Here is a 17424-nt window from a genome sequence, read left to right on the forward strand (position 1 = left end):
TGCAGTTGAAGCAAGCAAAACAGCAAATATCCAAACAGATAACAGAGGAATGTCAAGCAGTTCAACTGAGGAGTGGGAAGACACTGAATAACACTGCTCAGAAGAGCAAAAAGCCAAACAAGGAACAATTGACAGAGGACAACCAAACCACTGTGCAAAATCCCTCTGAGGACAGTAAGAGCCCAGAGAGGAATATTATTGGCGTTCAAACTCCAGAAAGGGAAGGAAATCTGGCGTTAAACGCCCATTCCTTGCCCAGTTCTGGCGTTCAAACGCCAGAAAAGGGGGAAAAGTTGGCGTTAAACGCCCATTTTCCACCCAATCCTGGCGTTCAGACGCCTAGGGGGATCAGACACCTGAAAGTGCTGACAGTAATCCCTCTAACAAGGCTTCTTCAACCACTTCTGTAAGGAATAAACCTGCAGCATCTAAGGTTGAAGAATATAAAGCCAAGATGCCTTATCCTCAAAAACTCCGCCAAGCGGAACAGGATAAGCAATTTGCTCGCTTTGCAGACTATCTAAGGACTCTTGAAATAAAGATTCCGTTTGCAGAGGCACTTGAGCAAATACCTTCTTATGCTAAGTTCATGAAAGAAATCTTAAGTCATAAGAAGGATTGGAGAGAAACTGAAAAAGTGTTTCTCACTGAAGAATGCAGTGCAGTCATATTAAAAAGCTTACCAGAAAAGCTTCAAGATCCAGGAAGCTTTATGATACCATGCACATTAGAAGGTTCTTGCACCAAGACAGCCCTATGTGATCTTGGAGCAAGCATCAATCTAATACCTGCATCCACTATCAGAAGGCTTGGGTTGACTGGAGAAGTCAAACCAACCCGGATATGCCTCCAACTTGCTGATGGCTCCATTAAATATCCATCAGGCATAATAGAGGATATGATTGTCAAGGTTGGGCCGTTCGCCTTTCCAACTGACTTTGTGGTGCTGGAAATGGAGGAGCACAAGAGTGCAACTCTCATTCTAGGAAGACCTTTCCTAGCAACTGGATGAACTCTCATTGATGTACAAAAAGGGGAAGTAACCCTAAGAGTCAATGAGGATGAGTTCAAGTTGAATGCTGTAAAAGCCATGCAGCATCCAGACACACCAAATGACTGCATGGGTGCTGACATTATTGACTCTCTGGTAGAAGAGATCAATATGGCTGAAAGCCTAGAATCAGAGCTTGAGGACATCTTCAAGGATGCTCAACCTGATCAAGAAAAACCAGAGGAAGTAAAGGAATTTTCGAAAATTCCTCAGGAGGAGGATAAGCCTCCCAAACCTGAACTCAAACCACTACCACCATCCCTGAAATATGCATTTCTGGGAGGGGGTGAAACTTTTCCAGTGATTATAAGCTTTGCTTTAAATCCACAGGAAGAGGAAGCACTGATTCAAGTGCTAAGGACACACAAGACAGCTCTTGGGTGGTCCATAAGTGATCTTAAGGGCATTAGCCCAGCTAGATGCATGCACAAGATCCTATTGGAGGATAATGCCAAACCAGTGGTCCAACCACAGAGGAGGCTAAATCCAGCCATGAAGGAGGTGGTGCAGAAAGAGGTCACTAAATTACTAGAGGCTGGGATTATTTATCCTATTTCTGATAGCCCCTGGGTGAGCCCTGTCCAAGTTGTTCCCAAAAAGGGAGGCATGACAGTGGTTCATAATGAAAAAAATGAACTGGTTCCTACAAGGACAGTCACAGGGTGGCGCATGTGTATTGACTACAGAAGGCTCAATACAGCCACCAGAAAGGATCATTTTCCTTTGCCATTCATAGACCAAATGCTAGAAAGACTAGCTGGTCATGACTACTACTGCTTTTTGGATGGCTATTCAGGTTACAACCAAATTGCAGTAGATCCTCAGGACCAAGAAAAAACAGCATTTACTTGCCCTTCTGGCGTGTTTGCCTACAGAAGGATGCCTTTTGGTCTGTGTAATGCACCTGCAACCTTTCAAAGGTGCATGCTCTCTATCTTCTCAGATATGGTAGAGAAATTTCTGGAAGTCTTCATGGATGACTTCTCAGTATATGGAGACTCATTCAGCTCCTGTCTTAATCACCTAGCACTTGTCCTGAAAAGATGCCAAGAGACTAACCTGGTTTTAAACTGGGAGAAATGTCACTTTATGGTGACTGAAGGAATTGTCCTTGGGCATAAAATTTCAAGCAAGGGAATAGAGGTGGATAAGGCAAAGGTAGAGGTAATTGAAAAATTACCACCACCTGCCAATGTTAAGGCAATCAGAAGCTTTCTGGGGCATGCAGGATTCTACAGAAGGTTTATAAAAGATTTTTCAAAAATTGCAAAACCTCTGAGTAATCTGCTAGCTGCTGACACACCATTTGTGTTTGACACACAATGTCTGCAGGCATTTGAGACCCTGAAAGCTAAGCTGGTCACAGCACCAGTCATCTCTGCACCAGATTGGACATTGCCATTTGAATTAATGTGTGATGCCAGTGACCATGCCATTGGTGCAGTGTTGGGACAAAGGCATAACAAGCTTCTACACGTCATTTATTATGCCAGCCGTGTTCTAAATGACGCACAGAAGAATTACACAACCACAGAAAAAGAGTTACTTGCAGTAGTCTATGCCATTGACAAGTTTAGATCCTATCTAGTGGGATCCAAAGTGGTTGTGTACACTGACCATGCTGCTCTTAAATACTTACTCACAAAGCAGGATTCAAAACCCAGGCTTATAAGATGGGTGTTGCTTCTGCAAGAGTTTGATATAGAAATAAGAGACAGAAAGGGGACAGAGAACCAAGTAGCTGATCATCTGTCCCGAATAGAACCAGTAGCTGGGACGTCCCTCCCTTCTACTGAGATTTCTGAGACCTTCCCAGATGAGCAACTCTTTGCCATTCAGGAAGCTCCATGGTTTGCAGATATTGCAAATTATAAAGCTGTGAGGTTCATACCCAAGGAGTACAGCTACGTGCAGAGAAAGAAATTAATTTCAGATGCCAAGTACTACCTCTGGGATGAACCATATCTCTTTAAGAGATATGCTGACGGAGTGATCCGCAGATGTGTGCCCAGAGAAGAAGCACAAAGGATCCTATGGCACTGCCATGGATCACAGTATGGAGGACATTTTGGAAGTGAGCGAACAGCCACTAAAGTCCTCCAATGTGGCTTCTACTGGCCTACTCTCTATAAAGATTCCCGAGAGTTTGTGCGTAACTGTGACAGTTGCCAAAGAGCTGGTAACTTGCCTCACGGATATGCCATGCCTCAACAAGGGATATTAGAGATAGAATTGTTTGATGTATGGGGCATTGACTTCATGGGGCCATTCCCACCATCATACTCAAACACTTACATTCTGGTGGCAGTGGACTATGTATCTAAGTGGATAGAAGCAATTGCTACACCCACTAATGATACCAAGACCGTGCTAAAATTCCTCCAGAAACACATCTTCAGCAGATTTGGTGTTCCCAGAGTACTAATCAGTGACGGAGGCACTCATTTCTGCAACAGACAGCTATACTCTGCTATGGTTAGATATGGAATTAGCCACAAAGTGGCAACTCCGTACCATCCACAGACAAATGGGCAAGCTGAAGTCTCTAACAGAGAACTAAAGAGAATCCTGGAACGGACTGTGATGGCCCGAAGAAAGGATTGGGCAAAGAGCTTGGATGATGCTCTGTGGGCATACAGAATAGCATTTAAGACTCCTATAGGAACCTCTCCATACCAACTGGTGTATGGGAAGGCCTGTCATCTGCCCGTGGAACTGGAACATAAAGCCTACTGGGCAACCAGATTCCTAAACATGGATGCACCGTTAGCTGGTGAAAAGAGACTGCTCCAGCTAAATGAGCTAGAGGAGTTCAGACTTAATGCCTTTGAAAATGCAAAAATTTATAAGGAAAAGGCAAAGAAATGGCATGACAAGAAATTGTCAACCAGAGTCTTTGAGCCAGGACAAAAAGTTCTGCTCTTTAACTCTAGGCTCAGACTGTTTCCGGGAAAACTCAAATCCCGATGGAGGGGTCCGTATGTGATTACAGGAGTGTCACCATATGGATATGTTGAGCTTCAGGATATTGATTCTGACAAAAAGTTCATTGTTAATGGACAGAGAATCAAGCATTATCTTGAAAGCAATTTTGAGCAGGAATGCTCAAAACTGAGACTTGAGTGATTCTCAGTAAAGGTCCAGCTAAAGACAGTAAAGAAGCGCTTGCTGGGAGGCAACCCAGTCATTAGGAAGTTGTATGAATTGTTCTTACAAAGGCAAGTATCAAAAATGAAGGAATTCGCAGAGTTACAGAAGGATTCAGCTCAAAAAGCAGAGAAAAAGAGCTTACTGGCGAAAAAACGCCAGTAAGGGGCATTTTGGGCGTTAAACGCCCAGAATGGTACCCATTCTGGGCGTTTAACGCCAGGAATGGTGCCATTTTGGGCGTTAAACGCCAGAATGGGCACCATTCTGGGCGTTTAACGCCAGGTGTGCAGCATCCTGGGCGTTCAGAAAAACGCCCAGTGATAAAGGATTTCTGGCGTTTAACGCCAGCCAGGGCACCTGGCTGGGCGTTAAACGCCCAAAAGGGGCACCAAATGGGCGTTAAACGCCAGAATGGGTGCCATTCTGGGCGTTTAACGCCAGAAAGGTGGGGGGACCACAATTTTGTTTTCAAATCAAATTTTTTCAAACTTTCCTTTTCTCACCCATATTTTTCTACAAAAATACATTTCAATCTCTCATCATTCACTTTCAAATTTTCAAAATCACTTTTCAAATCATTCAAATCATTCCCAAATTTTGTTCAAAAAAATCACCCTTTTCTCAATTTCTTTCCATATCTTCTCAAATCTCCTTTCAAATCTCTCTTTTTTTTTTCGAAAAAACTCCCCTCCCCACCTTATAAATACACGTTTGGCTCCCTCTTCCCACCACACCATTCGAATTTCCTCTTCCTCTCTCTCTCTTCTTTCCTTTCTTTTGCTTGAGGACAAGCAAACCTCTAAGTTTGTGTGCTTTTCCGTGATCACTAAGCCAAGATTCATCAAGATCATGGCTCCTAAGGGAAAACAAACCAATTTAAGAGGAAAGAAAGAGAATAATCCAAAGAATCTTTGGAATCAAGAGAAGTTCTTAACTAAAGAACATGAAGACCATTATCACAAAATAATGGGTCTGAGGTCAGTGATCCCGGAAGTTAAATTTGATCTGAAAGAAGATGAATATCCGGGGATCCAAGAGCAAATTCGAAACAGAGGATGGGAAGTTCTGACCAATCCTGAAATAAAGGTTGGAAGGAAGATGGTTCAGGAATTCTACTCTAATCTGTGGTTAACAGATAAGCAAAGAATGACTGGAACTGCTTACCATACCTACAGAACCATGGTCAGAGGGAAAGTTATGTACTTCCATCTGGACAAAATAAGAGAAATCTTCAAACTACCTCAACTGCAAGATGATCCTGAATCCTTTAATAGGAGGATGGTGAGAGCAGATAAAGGGTTGGATCAAGTTCTAGAGGACATATGCCTCCCTGGAACTAAGTGGATAACCAATTCAAAGGGTGTCCCAAACCAACTCAAGAGGGGAGACCTCAAACCAATTGCAAGAGGTTGGCTAGACTTTATTGGGCGTTCTATATTGCCCACTAGCAACCGTTCTGAGGTCACCATCAAGAGAGCAGTGATGATTCATTGCATTATGCTTGGAAAAGAAGTGGAGGTTCATCATGTGATTGCTTGTGAGATCTACACAATTGCAAATAAAAATTCCACTGAAGCCAAATTGGCTTACCCAAGCTTGATTTCCTTGCTCTGTAAAAAGGCTGGGGTGAAGATGGGAGTAGATGAGTTCATACCCATTGAACACCCAATCACCAAGAAGTCAATGGAAGGACAAATGCAAGACAACTCTATCAAGAGGAGGGCGCAGGAATTCCTCCCTGAATTCCCAAGAATTGACTACTGGACCAGCCTAGAAGCATGTATCACCAAGTTGCAAGAAACTATGGAGCAAATGAAGGAAGAACAGCAGAATCAGAACTGCATGCTCTGCAAATTGCTGAAGGAACAAGAGAAGCAGGGGCGTGAACTCCAAGAGTTGAAACGCCAAAAGCTCTCCTCTCAAGCTGAGGGAGCATCCACTTCTCAAAATCAAGGTTGTTGAGTCCTAACTCTATGAAAACCTCTATCATTAGGAGCCTATGTTTTTGCGTTTTCTTTTTCTTTTGTTTTGTTTTCTATTTTTATTTCTTAGTCTTATATCTATTTTTGAGTCTTGTTCTTAATTCATAATTAATAAAATTGAAATTTTATGCCTTAAAGCTATGAATGTCTTATGAATCCATCACCTCTCTTAAATGAAAAATGCTTTAATCACAAAAGAACAAGAAGTACAGGATTTCAAAATTTATCCTTGAAACTAGTTGAATTAGCTTGATGTGGTGACAATACTTTTTGTTTTCTGAATGAATGCTTGAACAGTGCATATGTCTTTTGAATTTTTTGTTTTGAGAATGTTAACATTGTTGGCTCTTGAAAGAATGAGGAAAAAGAGAACTGTTATTGAGGATCTAAAAAATCATTACATTGATTCTTGAAGCAAGAAAAAGCAGTGGATACAAAAAAAAAATTTCGAAAAAAAAAAGAGAAAAGAAACAGAAAAAGAAAGAAATAAAGTTGTGATCCAAGGCAAAAAGAGTGTGCTTAAGAACCCTGGACACCTCTAATTGGGGACTCTAGCAAAGCTGAGTCACAATCTGAAAAGGTTCACCCAATTATGTGTCTGTGGCATGTATGTATCCGGTGGTAATACTGGAAGACAGAGTGCTTTGGGCCACAGCCAAGACTCATACACTAGCTATGTTCAAGAATCATTATGCTTAATTAGGAGAATCAATAACACTATCTGAGTTCTGAGTTCTTATAGATGCCAATCATTCTGAACCTCAAAGGATAGAGTGAGATGCCAAAACTGTTCGGAGGCAAAAAGCTACTAGTCCCGCTCATCTAATTGGAGCTATGTTTCCTTGATATTTTGGAGTCTATAGTATATTCTCTTCTTTTTATCCTATTTTGATTTTCAGTTGCTTGGGGACAAGCAACAATTTAAGTTTGGTGTTGTGATGAGCGGATAATTTATACGCTTTTTGGTATTATTTTTAGTATGTTTTTAGTATAATCTAGTTAGTTTTTAGTATATTTTTATTAGTTTTTAGCTAAAATTCACTTTTCTGGACTTTACTATGAGTTTGTGTGTTTTTCTGTGATTTCAGGTATTTTCTGGCTGAAATTGAGGGTTCTGAGCAAAAATCTGATTCAGAGACTGAAAAGGACTACAGATGCTGTTGGATTCTGACCTCCCTGCACTCGAAGTCAATTTTCTGGAGCTACAGAAGCCCAATTGCCGCGCTCTTAACGGCGTTGGAAAGTAGACATCCTGGGCTTTCCAGCAATATATGATAGTCCATACTTTGCCCAAGATTTGATGGCCCAAACCGGCGTAGAAAATCAGCCTCAGAAATTCCAGCGTTTAACGCTGGAACTGGCATGAAACTTGGAGTTAAACGCCCAAACTGGCATGAAAGCTGGCGTTTAACTCCAAAAAGGGTCTCTACACGAAAATGCTTCATTGCTCAACCCAAGCACACACCAAGTGGGCCCGGAAGTGGATTTTTAAGTCATTTACTCATCTCTGTATACCCTAGGCTACTAGTTTACTATTAATAGGATCATTTGACATTGTATCAGTACCTCATGACACTTTACACGTTTCTTTGTGTATTTTCCACGGCATGAGTCTCTAAACCCCATGGTTGGGGGTGAGGAGCTCTGCTGTGTCTTGATGGATTAATGCAATTACTACTGTTTCTCATTCAATCATGCTTGCTTCCATTCTAAGATAATACTTGTTCTTAACCCGGATGAATGTGATGATCCGTGACAATCATCATCATTCTCAACTATGAACGTGTGCCTGACAACCACCTCCGTTCTACCTTAGATTAAGTAGTTATCTCTTGGATTCTTTAACCGGAATCTTCGTGGTATAAGCTAGAACTGATGGCGGCATTCAAGAGAATCTGGAAGGTCTAAACCTTGTCTGTGGTATTCTAAGTAGGATTCAATGATTGAATGACTGTGACGTGCTTCAAACTCCTAGCAGGCGGGGCGTTAGTGACAGACGCAAAAGAATCGCGGGATTCTATTCCGGCCTGACTGAGAACCGACAGATGATTAGCCATGCTGTGACAGAGCATAGGAACATTTTCACTGAGAGGATGGGAGGTAGCCATTGACAACGGTGAAACCCTACATACAGCTTGCCATGGAAGGAGTCTTGCGTGTTTGATGAAGAAGACAGTAGGAAAGCAGAGATTCTGAAGATTGAGCATCTCCAAAACCTCAACCTATTCTCCATTACTGCAAAACAAGTAATAATTTCATGTTCTTTTGTCTTTCACAATCAATCCTGATAATTTCTGATATCCTGACTAAGATTTACAAGATAACCATAGCTTGCTTCAAGCCGACAATCTCCGTGGGATCGACCCTTGCTCACGCAAGGTATTACTTGGACGACCCAGTGCACTTGCTGGTTAGTTGTGCGGAGTTGCAAAAGTGTGATTGCAATTTCGTGCACCACTCCTCACCCCCCAACAATGGAGTTTAGAGACTCATGCCGTCAAAGTGTATAAAATTCAGATCTGAAAATGTCATGAGATACAAATTAAGTCTCTAAAAGTTGTTTAAATAGTAAACTAATAACCTAGGTTTACAGAAAATGAGTAAAGTATGATAGATAGTGCAGAAATCCATTTCTGGGGCCCACTTGGTGTGTGCTGGGGCTGAGACTTAAGCTTCTCACGTGCCTGGGCTGTTTTGGGCGTTCAACGCTAGGTTGTAACCTGTTTCTGGCGTTGAACTCCAACTTGTAACTTGTTTCTGGCGCTGGACACCAGACTACAACATAGAACTGCCGTTGAATGCCAGTTTACGTCGTCTATCTTCGCGCAAAGTATGGACTATTATATATTGCTAGAAAGCGCTGGATGTCTACTTTCCAACCCAATTGAGAGCGCGTCAATTAGACTTCTGTAGCTCCAAAAATTCCATTCCGAGTGCAGGGAAGTCAGGATCCAACAGCATCAGCAGTCCTTTTTCAGCCTAACTCAGATTTTTGCTCAGCTCCCTCAATTTCAGCCAGAAAATACCTAGAAGCACAGAAAAACACACAAACTCATAGTAAAGTCCAGAAATATGATTTTTGCCTAAAAACTAAAGATATTCTACTAAAAACTAATTAAAACATGTTAAAATCTACATGAAATTACCCCCAAAAAGCGTATAAAATATCCGCTCATCAGAAGGCTATTAGTGGTCCTTTGATCAATTTCATTAACTCTGGTGGCTATTTGACCCATTTGAATCTCCAGGTTCTTGATGGATGCTCTGGTTTCCTGTCTAAAACCTGTCAATATTGCTTCCAAATCATTGTTCTGTTGGAAACCGCCCTGAGAATTATTGTTGAAGTTCTGAGGTCTCTGAGGTTGATCCCTCCATCCAAAATTTGGGTGATTCCTCCATCCCTGGTTGTATGTCTTAGAATATGGGTCATTGTTGGGATTCCTAGGACCACTCCCCATGTAATTCACCTGTTCAAAAGAAGGTTGAGCATAATCATAATTATCATTTTGCACAAAATTACCTGCCATGTCATAGGAGACTTCTTGTTGTGGATTTTGGGTGTTGATAGCTGAGACTTGCATGCCACCCATCTGTTGAGTAAGTAGATTTATTTGTTGAGACATCAGCTTGTTCTGAGCAAGAAGAGCATTAATAGCATCTACTTCCAACACGCCTCTCTTCTGAGGGGTTTTAGAATTCACAGGATTCCTGTTAGAGGAATATAAATATTGGTTGCTAGCAACCAATTCAATAAGCTCAATAGTCTCCTCCGGTGTCTTCTTCTTGAGCAATGAACCTCCTGCAGAATTATCTAAGCACATTTTTGACATTTCACCCAAGCCTTCATAAAATATGTCTATTTGTGTCCATTTGGAGAACACGTCTAGAGGGCATTGCCTAGTCAGTAGCTTGTATCTCTCCCAAGCTTCATACAGAGTCTCACCATCCTTCTATCTGAAGATCTGAACCTCCATCCTAAGCTTAGTCAGCTTCTTTGGTGGGAAAAATTTTGTGAGAAACTCAGTAACCACTTTGTTCCAAGCATCCAAACTGTCCTTGGGTTGAGAATCTAGCCATAGTTTTGCTCCATCCCTCAGAGCAAACGGGAAGAGCATTAGTTTGTACACATCTGAGTTCACTTCGTTTGTCTTCACAGTATCACAAATCTGCAGAAAACTTGAAATGAATTGATTTGGGTCTTCGTGGGGAAGACCATGATACTGGCAGTTTTGTTGCACCAGGGTGACCAGTTGAGGCTTCAACTCAAAGTTGTTCGCAGTAATAGGAGGCACCACAATGCTCTTTCCATAAAGATCTACAGTAGGAGCAGAGAAAGAGCCAAGTACTCTCATTTGTTCATTCCCATTCGGGTTTGCCGCATTGGTATTCTCAGTATTAGTCGGATCCATAGTGGATTCTGCAGCCTTATAAAGTCTTTCTTGTTGTAAACGCCGCCTGAAAGTCCTTTCAGGTTCAGGATCAAAGCCTAAGAGATGTTCTTTGTCTCTGTTCCTACGCATAAACAAACAGAAAACAAGAAAAGATGGGAATCTCTACGTCAGAGTGCAGAGAATTCCCAGTGAGGTAACCTGTGTAAAAAATACTAAATAGAAAAGAAATAATGAATAGGTAACACCAAACTTAATTTCAGAAAATAATAAAAAAATATTGGTGCTATTTATTTAATCTTTTTTTTTTTGAAAATCAAGTAATAAAAGAAAAAAATAAAACGAAACAGGGGAGGGGGAAAGAAAGTAAACGAAAAGGAAAAGAGAAAAACAAATAACGTAAACGAAAGGAAAAAGGAAAAAAATTAACGTAAAGAAAAGAAAAAAGAAAAATTAACGTAAGAAAAAAAATTTTTAAAGCAAAATCCAAGAAGAAAGAAAGAAAAAAAATAAATAGTGAAATAAAGAGAATTAAAATAATTTTTTTTGAAAATTTAAAGCAAAATTTTTTAAATAAAATTAAAACAAAAATGCCTAATCTAAGCAGTCAAACAACTAATAGTTGTCAATCACAATCAATCCCCGGCAACGGCGCCAAAAACTTGATGCGGTATTTTACAACCCACACTACTAACCGACAAGTACACCGGGTCGTACCAAGTAATACCTTACGTGAGTAAGGGTCGATCCCACGAGGATTGATGGATCAAGCAACAATGATTGATTGATTGGCTTAGTTAGGCAAGCAAAAATTGGTTTTGAGATGTTCAAAAAGTTTAAGTTCGAACTCAGAATATCAAAAGGATAGACAAATAAATAAGTTGGGAATAAAATATTGAGAAAACAGTTAAGGTTTCAGAGTTATCTATTTTCCGGATTAACTTTTATTACTAACTAATTTAATCATGCAAGATATAATTTCATGGCAAACTATATGTGACTAGACCCTAATTCCTTAGACCTTCCTAGTCTCCTCTAAAATTCATTAATTGCCAATTCCTTGGTCAATTAATTCCAATTAGAGGGTGATGATCAATTTCTAGTTTATATGCCAAAAGAATCTTAATTATCCAAAAATAAAGGGATTATATGTCACGTATCCCGTTAAATACAAACTATTAGAAATTCAGTATAATATGTTTTCAAGCTGTTGTTCAAGTAAAGAGCTTTTCCAAATTTTACAAGAACTCAATTAAAACATGGGTCATAGTTCCGTTCCACCCACATTCATAAAATAAAGAACGAAAACAATTATTGAAATATAAATCAAGACGTGAATTAAATTAAAAAGATCAAACGAATTAATCCATGAAAATAGACATAGCTCCTAACCTTAACAGTAGAGGATTAGTTGCTCATGATTCAGAATAGAAAACTAGGATATAGGTAAACTGTTTCTGATCTGAATGTACAGAGTTCTAATCTAATGGCATGTAAATTTTTATTTATAACTAATCCTAATGAATTTAAAATCTAATTATCTAAATAAAAAAATAATATCTTTTCCTAAAAGATAAGATTTGAAATTAAATTCGAATTAATTAACAGATCTTCAGTTGATGGGTGGGGACCACTTGATTTGTCCATTCTACAGCTTCTAATCTGTGTTTTCTAGGCTAGAAACAGGGTCAAAACAGCCCAGAAATCGCTCCCAGCGTTTTTTGTATTTTTCTGCACGTGGCGCATGTGACGCGTCTGCGTCGTCCACGCGTTCGTGTCATTTGTGCAGATTATAGTCCACGCGTTCGCGTTAGGCACACGATCACGTCATTGCGATTTCTCCATTCTGCGCGGTCGCGTGAGCCATGCGTCCGCGTCGGTCTTCGCTGGTCATCTCTTTGGTTTCTTCTTTTTCTCTGCAGAAACTTCATCAAATCCATCTGAATGCTACCTAAAATAAATATAATTACACAGAACTCAAAATAGCATCCATAATGGCTAAAATATAATTAATTCTCAATTAAACTCAACAATTTAAGTGCAAATTCACTAGGAAAAGATAGACAAGATGCTCACGCATCAGTAAGGTATCCATCGTTATGGATTTTACTTGGAAAATTGGTGTAGATTGATGGAAAACCATGGATACTATGTTAGTATCTAGGGTTTTTGCATTGGGTGGTGCGGGTAGGGGTTATCGAAATGCTCTGTTTTCAAACTGAAAGTATGGGTATTTCTATAATGGCATAGTAACTGAAGTAGTTGCTAGTTAGCAATTTTGGAATATGATATGTTGTTGTTTGCTGATTCCATATGTTAGTAAAAATGTTGTATATTTTTTTCCATTATAGATGGAGAAGTTGTTGGATATAATGTTCCATCATGGTGGAACGTTTAAGAAGAATGCTGATGGAAAGTTGGTTTACTCACCTGATAATAGAGCTTGCTTAGGAGATTTAGATGAGGATACACTTGACGTCTTCTTCGTCAGGAACTATTTTAAGGAGCTCGGATATGACAAGGTAGTTGAGTGCTAGTGGTTGGTTCTGGAGAGGAGTTTGGAGGTTGGATTGAGAGCTCTGACCACTGATGATGAATTAAGGGAAATGTGCTTCCATGCACAGAGGAATGATGGAGTAGTTGATGTTTATTTCGAACATGGAGTTTCAACACCTGAACTGATGGAGGAGAAAGAAGCTGTCCTGTGTCTGGATTATATTCTATAAGAGCAGCCTGGTGGTGACTTAAACAAGAAGAACACCTCTGAGGATACCTTAAATGAAATGCCACATGACAAATGTGATCCTGACCCAGCTCCTCCTACTTCAATCCCCATTCCAAACAGTCCAATTGGAATCGCAGTTCCTGCTAACACCCCCACCACAAGACCTACACATGATGACACCAAGTCCATGGCTGATCATGAGAACCCCAAACTCCATCATATACCCAAACCAAAACCCACCACAAAGCCCAATACAACCCCAACTGTCAAGAAGAATAAAAAACCCAAGCAGAACCAGAAGCCCAAGAAAACTCAACCAAAGCCCAAACCCAAGTTTACTTCAAAAACCAAGCCCAAATTTAACCCACCTAAAAGAATCACAAGATCTCAGGCAAGGGGACATTGGAGAGCTAGCAAAAGGAAGCAATCTGATCATGTGGATTTAACTGGAAACGGATTAAGCAGTAATGAAGGCAGTTCAGAGGATGATTGTTATGTCCTTGTGCAGGAGGCCAGCTCTAGTAGTGATGATGAATTGGTTACACAACCAATCAGGAAAGAGGCCAAGAAGGTTAAGAAGCTTAAGAAGGCCTCAGCCATGGCCAAAGGGAAGGAAAAGATGTATAAAGACACTATTATGCAAGATGATGATGCAATTGTGGCAGACTTATCTGATGTAGAGGTGGACCTTGGTTTTCTTGGAAGTCCAGGGGATGGATTGATGTATGATTCTCTTGACCTGGGTGCAGAATCTGATGGTGCCAACTCGTGGCACTCGGAGGAGATGAAGACTCTTCCAAATTCTGAAGTTGAATTGGAATCTGATGGAGAGTCGGATGAGTTTCCAATCTTCCAAGAGGGCTAGAGATTTGGTGAGTTGCAACTGCAAGTGGGCATGAAGTTTAATACTAAACAAGACTTCAGGGATGCTGTGCGAGAGTTTACCATTCAGGAGGGTAGGAGGATTAAGTTTGTAAAGAATGACAACGTGAGGTGTAGGGCAGTGTGCCAGGTAGAAGAGTGCTCATGGGCGGTTTATGCCTCAAGGGATCATGAGGACTCTTGCTGGCAAATCAAGACTTTTAATGACGATCATACATGTCCGAGAGAGAATTCTAATAGGGCTGCAAACAGAGCTTGGCTGGCAAGTAAGTTGGTAAAAAAGGTTAGGAAGTACCCGAATTTCAAGCAATGTGAGGCTGCAACATACTTCAGGTCAAAGTGTGACCTCATATTGCATAGAAATTCAATTGCAAGAGCCTTGGCTGATGCGAGAAATGTTGTATACGGGAATGAAAAGGCACAGTATACCTTGTTAAGGGATTATGCTGAAACGCTGCTAAAAACCAATCCGGGATCCACTATAAGGATCGGGGTTACTCCAATGCCTGACGGCCAAGTAATTTTTGATAAAATGTACATCTGCCTGGGTGGTTGCAAGAACGGGTTTAAATCCGGGTGTCGACCTTTAATCGGCCTCGATGGTGCATTTCTAAAGACGCAGATTGGTAGACAGATATTATCAGCTGTCGCACAAGATGCTAATCACCACATTTATGTGGTTGCTTGGGCTATAGTCAACATTGAAAACAAGGAAAACTGGAAATGGTTTTTGGAGTTACTCCATGAAGATTTAGGAGACTATAAGGCTAACGGGTGGTGCTTCATTTCTGATATGCAGAAGGTTAGACAGTTTATTTTGTAAGCAAAATGTATGTGTGTTTATTGTATAAATTGTTTGCTTCCATGTAACATGCTGATTATTGGAACTTGCTGATTGGAACTTGTATGTGTGTTTATTGTATAAACTGTTTGCTGATGATTGTAACTTGCTGATGATTGGAACTTGCTGATTGGAACTTGCTTTTATTGTAATGGATGATTGGAACTTGCTGATTTCACTTGTTAGGATAGGTTGTTTGGTTATTTAGGTAGTCTGAATTAGGTAGATTGATTATTTAGGGTGATTGGTTATGTAGGTAGGTTGGTTATTTATGAACTTTGGGTATTTTTGGTGTTTGGTGTCTGCTGTATCTTTCTATCAATTGCAGGGGTTGATAGCGGCTGTGGAGGAGGTCATGCCACAGGTCCACCATCGTTTCTGTGTTTGGCACCTGTGGCGAAATTTCAACAAACAGTGGAAGGATCTTGAGCTGCAGAGACTCCTTTGGGATGCTGCAAGATCAACCACCTTCCAAGATTTTATTGGCAACATGGACAAGATCAAGAGAATCAATGAGGAAGCATGGACATACCTTAACAAGTGGCCTAGGCATTCATGGACGAAGTCTCAATTTAGCCACAGGCCAAAGCTGGATAATATATGCAACAATGCATGTGAGGTCTTCAACGCAAGGATCAAAGAGGCTAGGAGCAAGCCAATAATCACACTGCTTGAAGAGGTAAGGATGTTCGTTATGAGGTCCATTGCAAAGAACAAAATAAAGTTGAACAACCACATGGGAAAACTTCCTCCAGTTATTCAGAGCCGGTTGGAAAAGGTAAGGAAAGAGTCCAAGAACTGGGTTCCTATATGGACTGGGGATGAAGCCTATGAAAAGTTTGAGGTCCATGGACAACCAACAAACATGGTTATCGATCTAGGAAAAAGACTTTGCACCTGCCAGTTCTGGATGTTAACAGGTAAAGTTACACTAAAATTATATTTATTTTCATTAAATTCATTTACATTATCATCATATTCAATTTAGGTGGTTTTTACTTGAACTATTAAATGGCATGGTCTGGACTTGAACTGTCTTTTGTTTGTTGTGCTTTAGGCATTCCCTGTGTTCACGCTTGTGCTGCTCTTGCACGGGTGAACAGGAGACCAGAGGATTTCTGTCACCCCTTGGTCACAATAGAGTCATACAGGAAGACTTATGAACATTACATCAATCCTCTTCCGGGCCAATCCATGTGGAAAAAATCAGCATATAGTCAGCCACAGGCTCCAAACATCAAACGGAAACCAGGAAAGCTCACAACCAAAAGAAGAAAGAACGCTGATGAAGGTACTAGTGTGCACAAGAAAGCTAAGCATACTGTTACCCTAAAGAGACAGCTCAAGCCATTCACATGCAAGTATTGTGGTGTAAAGGGCCACACCAAGAGGGGTTGCAAACAGAAGAGAGCTGATGAGCTAGCTGCTGCTCTTGCAGCTGCAGCAGCTACTGTGGCAGCTTCCAAGGCCAAAGCAAGTGCTAGTGGGAGTACACCTGCAACTGAACCAAGCAACACTGTCACTCCGGGACCACCAGCAGCTGACATTTCACCACTAGTGTCTGCACCGCAAGCTGAAGAGGTTGAATTATCCCAACCAAGCTATGGTGGAACACAAGATGAGGTATAAAAGATCCCAAAATATTTGTTGTTTATTTCCTGTTTACACTATTCATACAAATTATTACACTTTACGCAGGCACCACCACCAACAACAACAAGGCCACCTAAATTACCAACCAAAAGGAGGACGCCACAACAACCAGTAACTACTTCTGTCAATTCCATACAAGGAGTAAGTGCAGCCACATCTTCAAGGTTGGAAAGGTTCATGAAGTTTGTTCCAACACCACAGTTCAAGGCGCCAAGGAAGAAAAACCCTTAATTTTGGATGTTCTATCAGCTTGTTTAAGAACATATATGGGATTTGGGCATTGGTTGATTTTTTGGGTTTTTTTTTTGTTATTTCTCTAAAGGAATGGCTCTTAGCTAGACTGTTTAGTTTATTTTGATTTTCTAGTAGTAAATACTATATCAGAGTTTATGCTCCATTGTGGCTGTTCCAGTTTGTTTATCCTTATGTGGTCAAATGATACTGTGTTACATTTACAATGTTTTGTTTATAATCTACAACTACTATTATCAATTTACCTCTTCTCTTCATTCAGTTTGTATTCTATTTTTGTAAAATCTATCTACAAATAACACACCAATAAGCTAAACAATTCCCATACATTCATTAACAGATGCTTTCAAATACAGTTCTTACATTTTTACCATCACGACTAAAACAACAACTAACAGAGAAAAAAAGCAACCCTAACATCTGCATCATATATTTCTGGGTCCTTAACTCAGCCTCCAAATTTCCAATCCTCAAAGCAAGACTGACGTTCACTTCTTCAT

General features: G+C 40.5%; 1 protein-coding gene across 1 annotated transcript; it reads left to right on the plus strand.

The window, feature by feature from the left end:
- Positions 1-14191: 14191 nt before the first annotated feature.
- On the plus strand, positions 14192-16903 carry LOC112779824 (uncharacterized). The gene is made up of 4 exons (XM_025824175.1): positions 14192-14980; positions 15348-15939; positions 16077-16642; positions 16718-16903. Exons 1-4 carry the CDS (start codon positions 14192-14194, stop codon positions 16901-16903), a joined length of 2133 nt encoding a protein of 710 aa, XP_025679960.1.
- The last annotated feature ends 521 nt before the right edge of the window (positions 16904-17424 follow it).

The sequence above is a fragment of the Arachis hypogaea genome, chromosome 3 (assembly GCF_003086295.3).
Source record: "Arachis hypogaea cultivar Tifrunner chromosome 3, arahy.Tifrunner.gnm2.J5K5, whole genome shotgun sequence".
In the NCBI taxonomy this organism is placed as follows: domain Eukaryota; kingdom Viridiplantae; phylum Streptophyta; class Magnoliopsida; order Fabales; family Fabaceae; genus Arachis; species Arachis hypogaea.

Excerpts from the sequence above, each read along its gene's own strand:
- LOC112779824 (XM_025824175.1), top strand. The coding sequence starts at position 14,192 with ATGAAGTTTAATACTAAACAAGACTTCAGGGATGCTGTGCGAGAGTTT. Across the intron at positions 14,981-15,347 it reads TCATTTCTGATATGCAGAAG|GGGTTGATAGCGGCTGTGGA; the intron begins GTTAGACAGTTT and ends TATCAATTGCAG. Across the intron at positions 15,940-16,076 it reads CCAGTTCTGGATGTTAACAG|GCATTCCCTGTGTTCACGCT; the intron begins GTAAAGTTACAC and ends GTTGTGCTTTAG.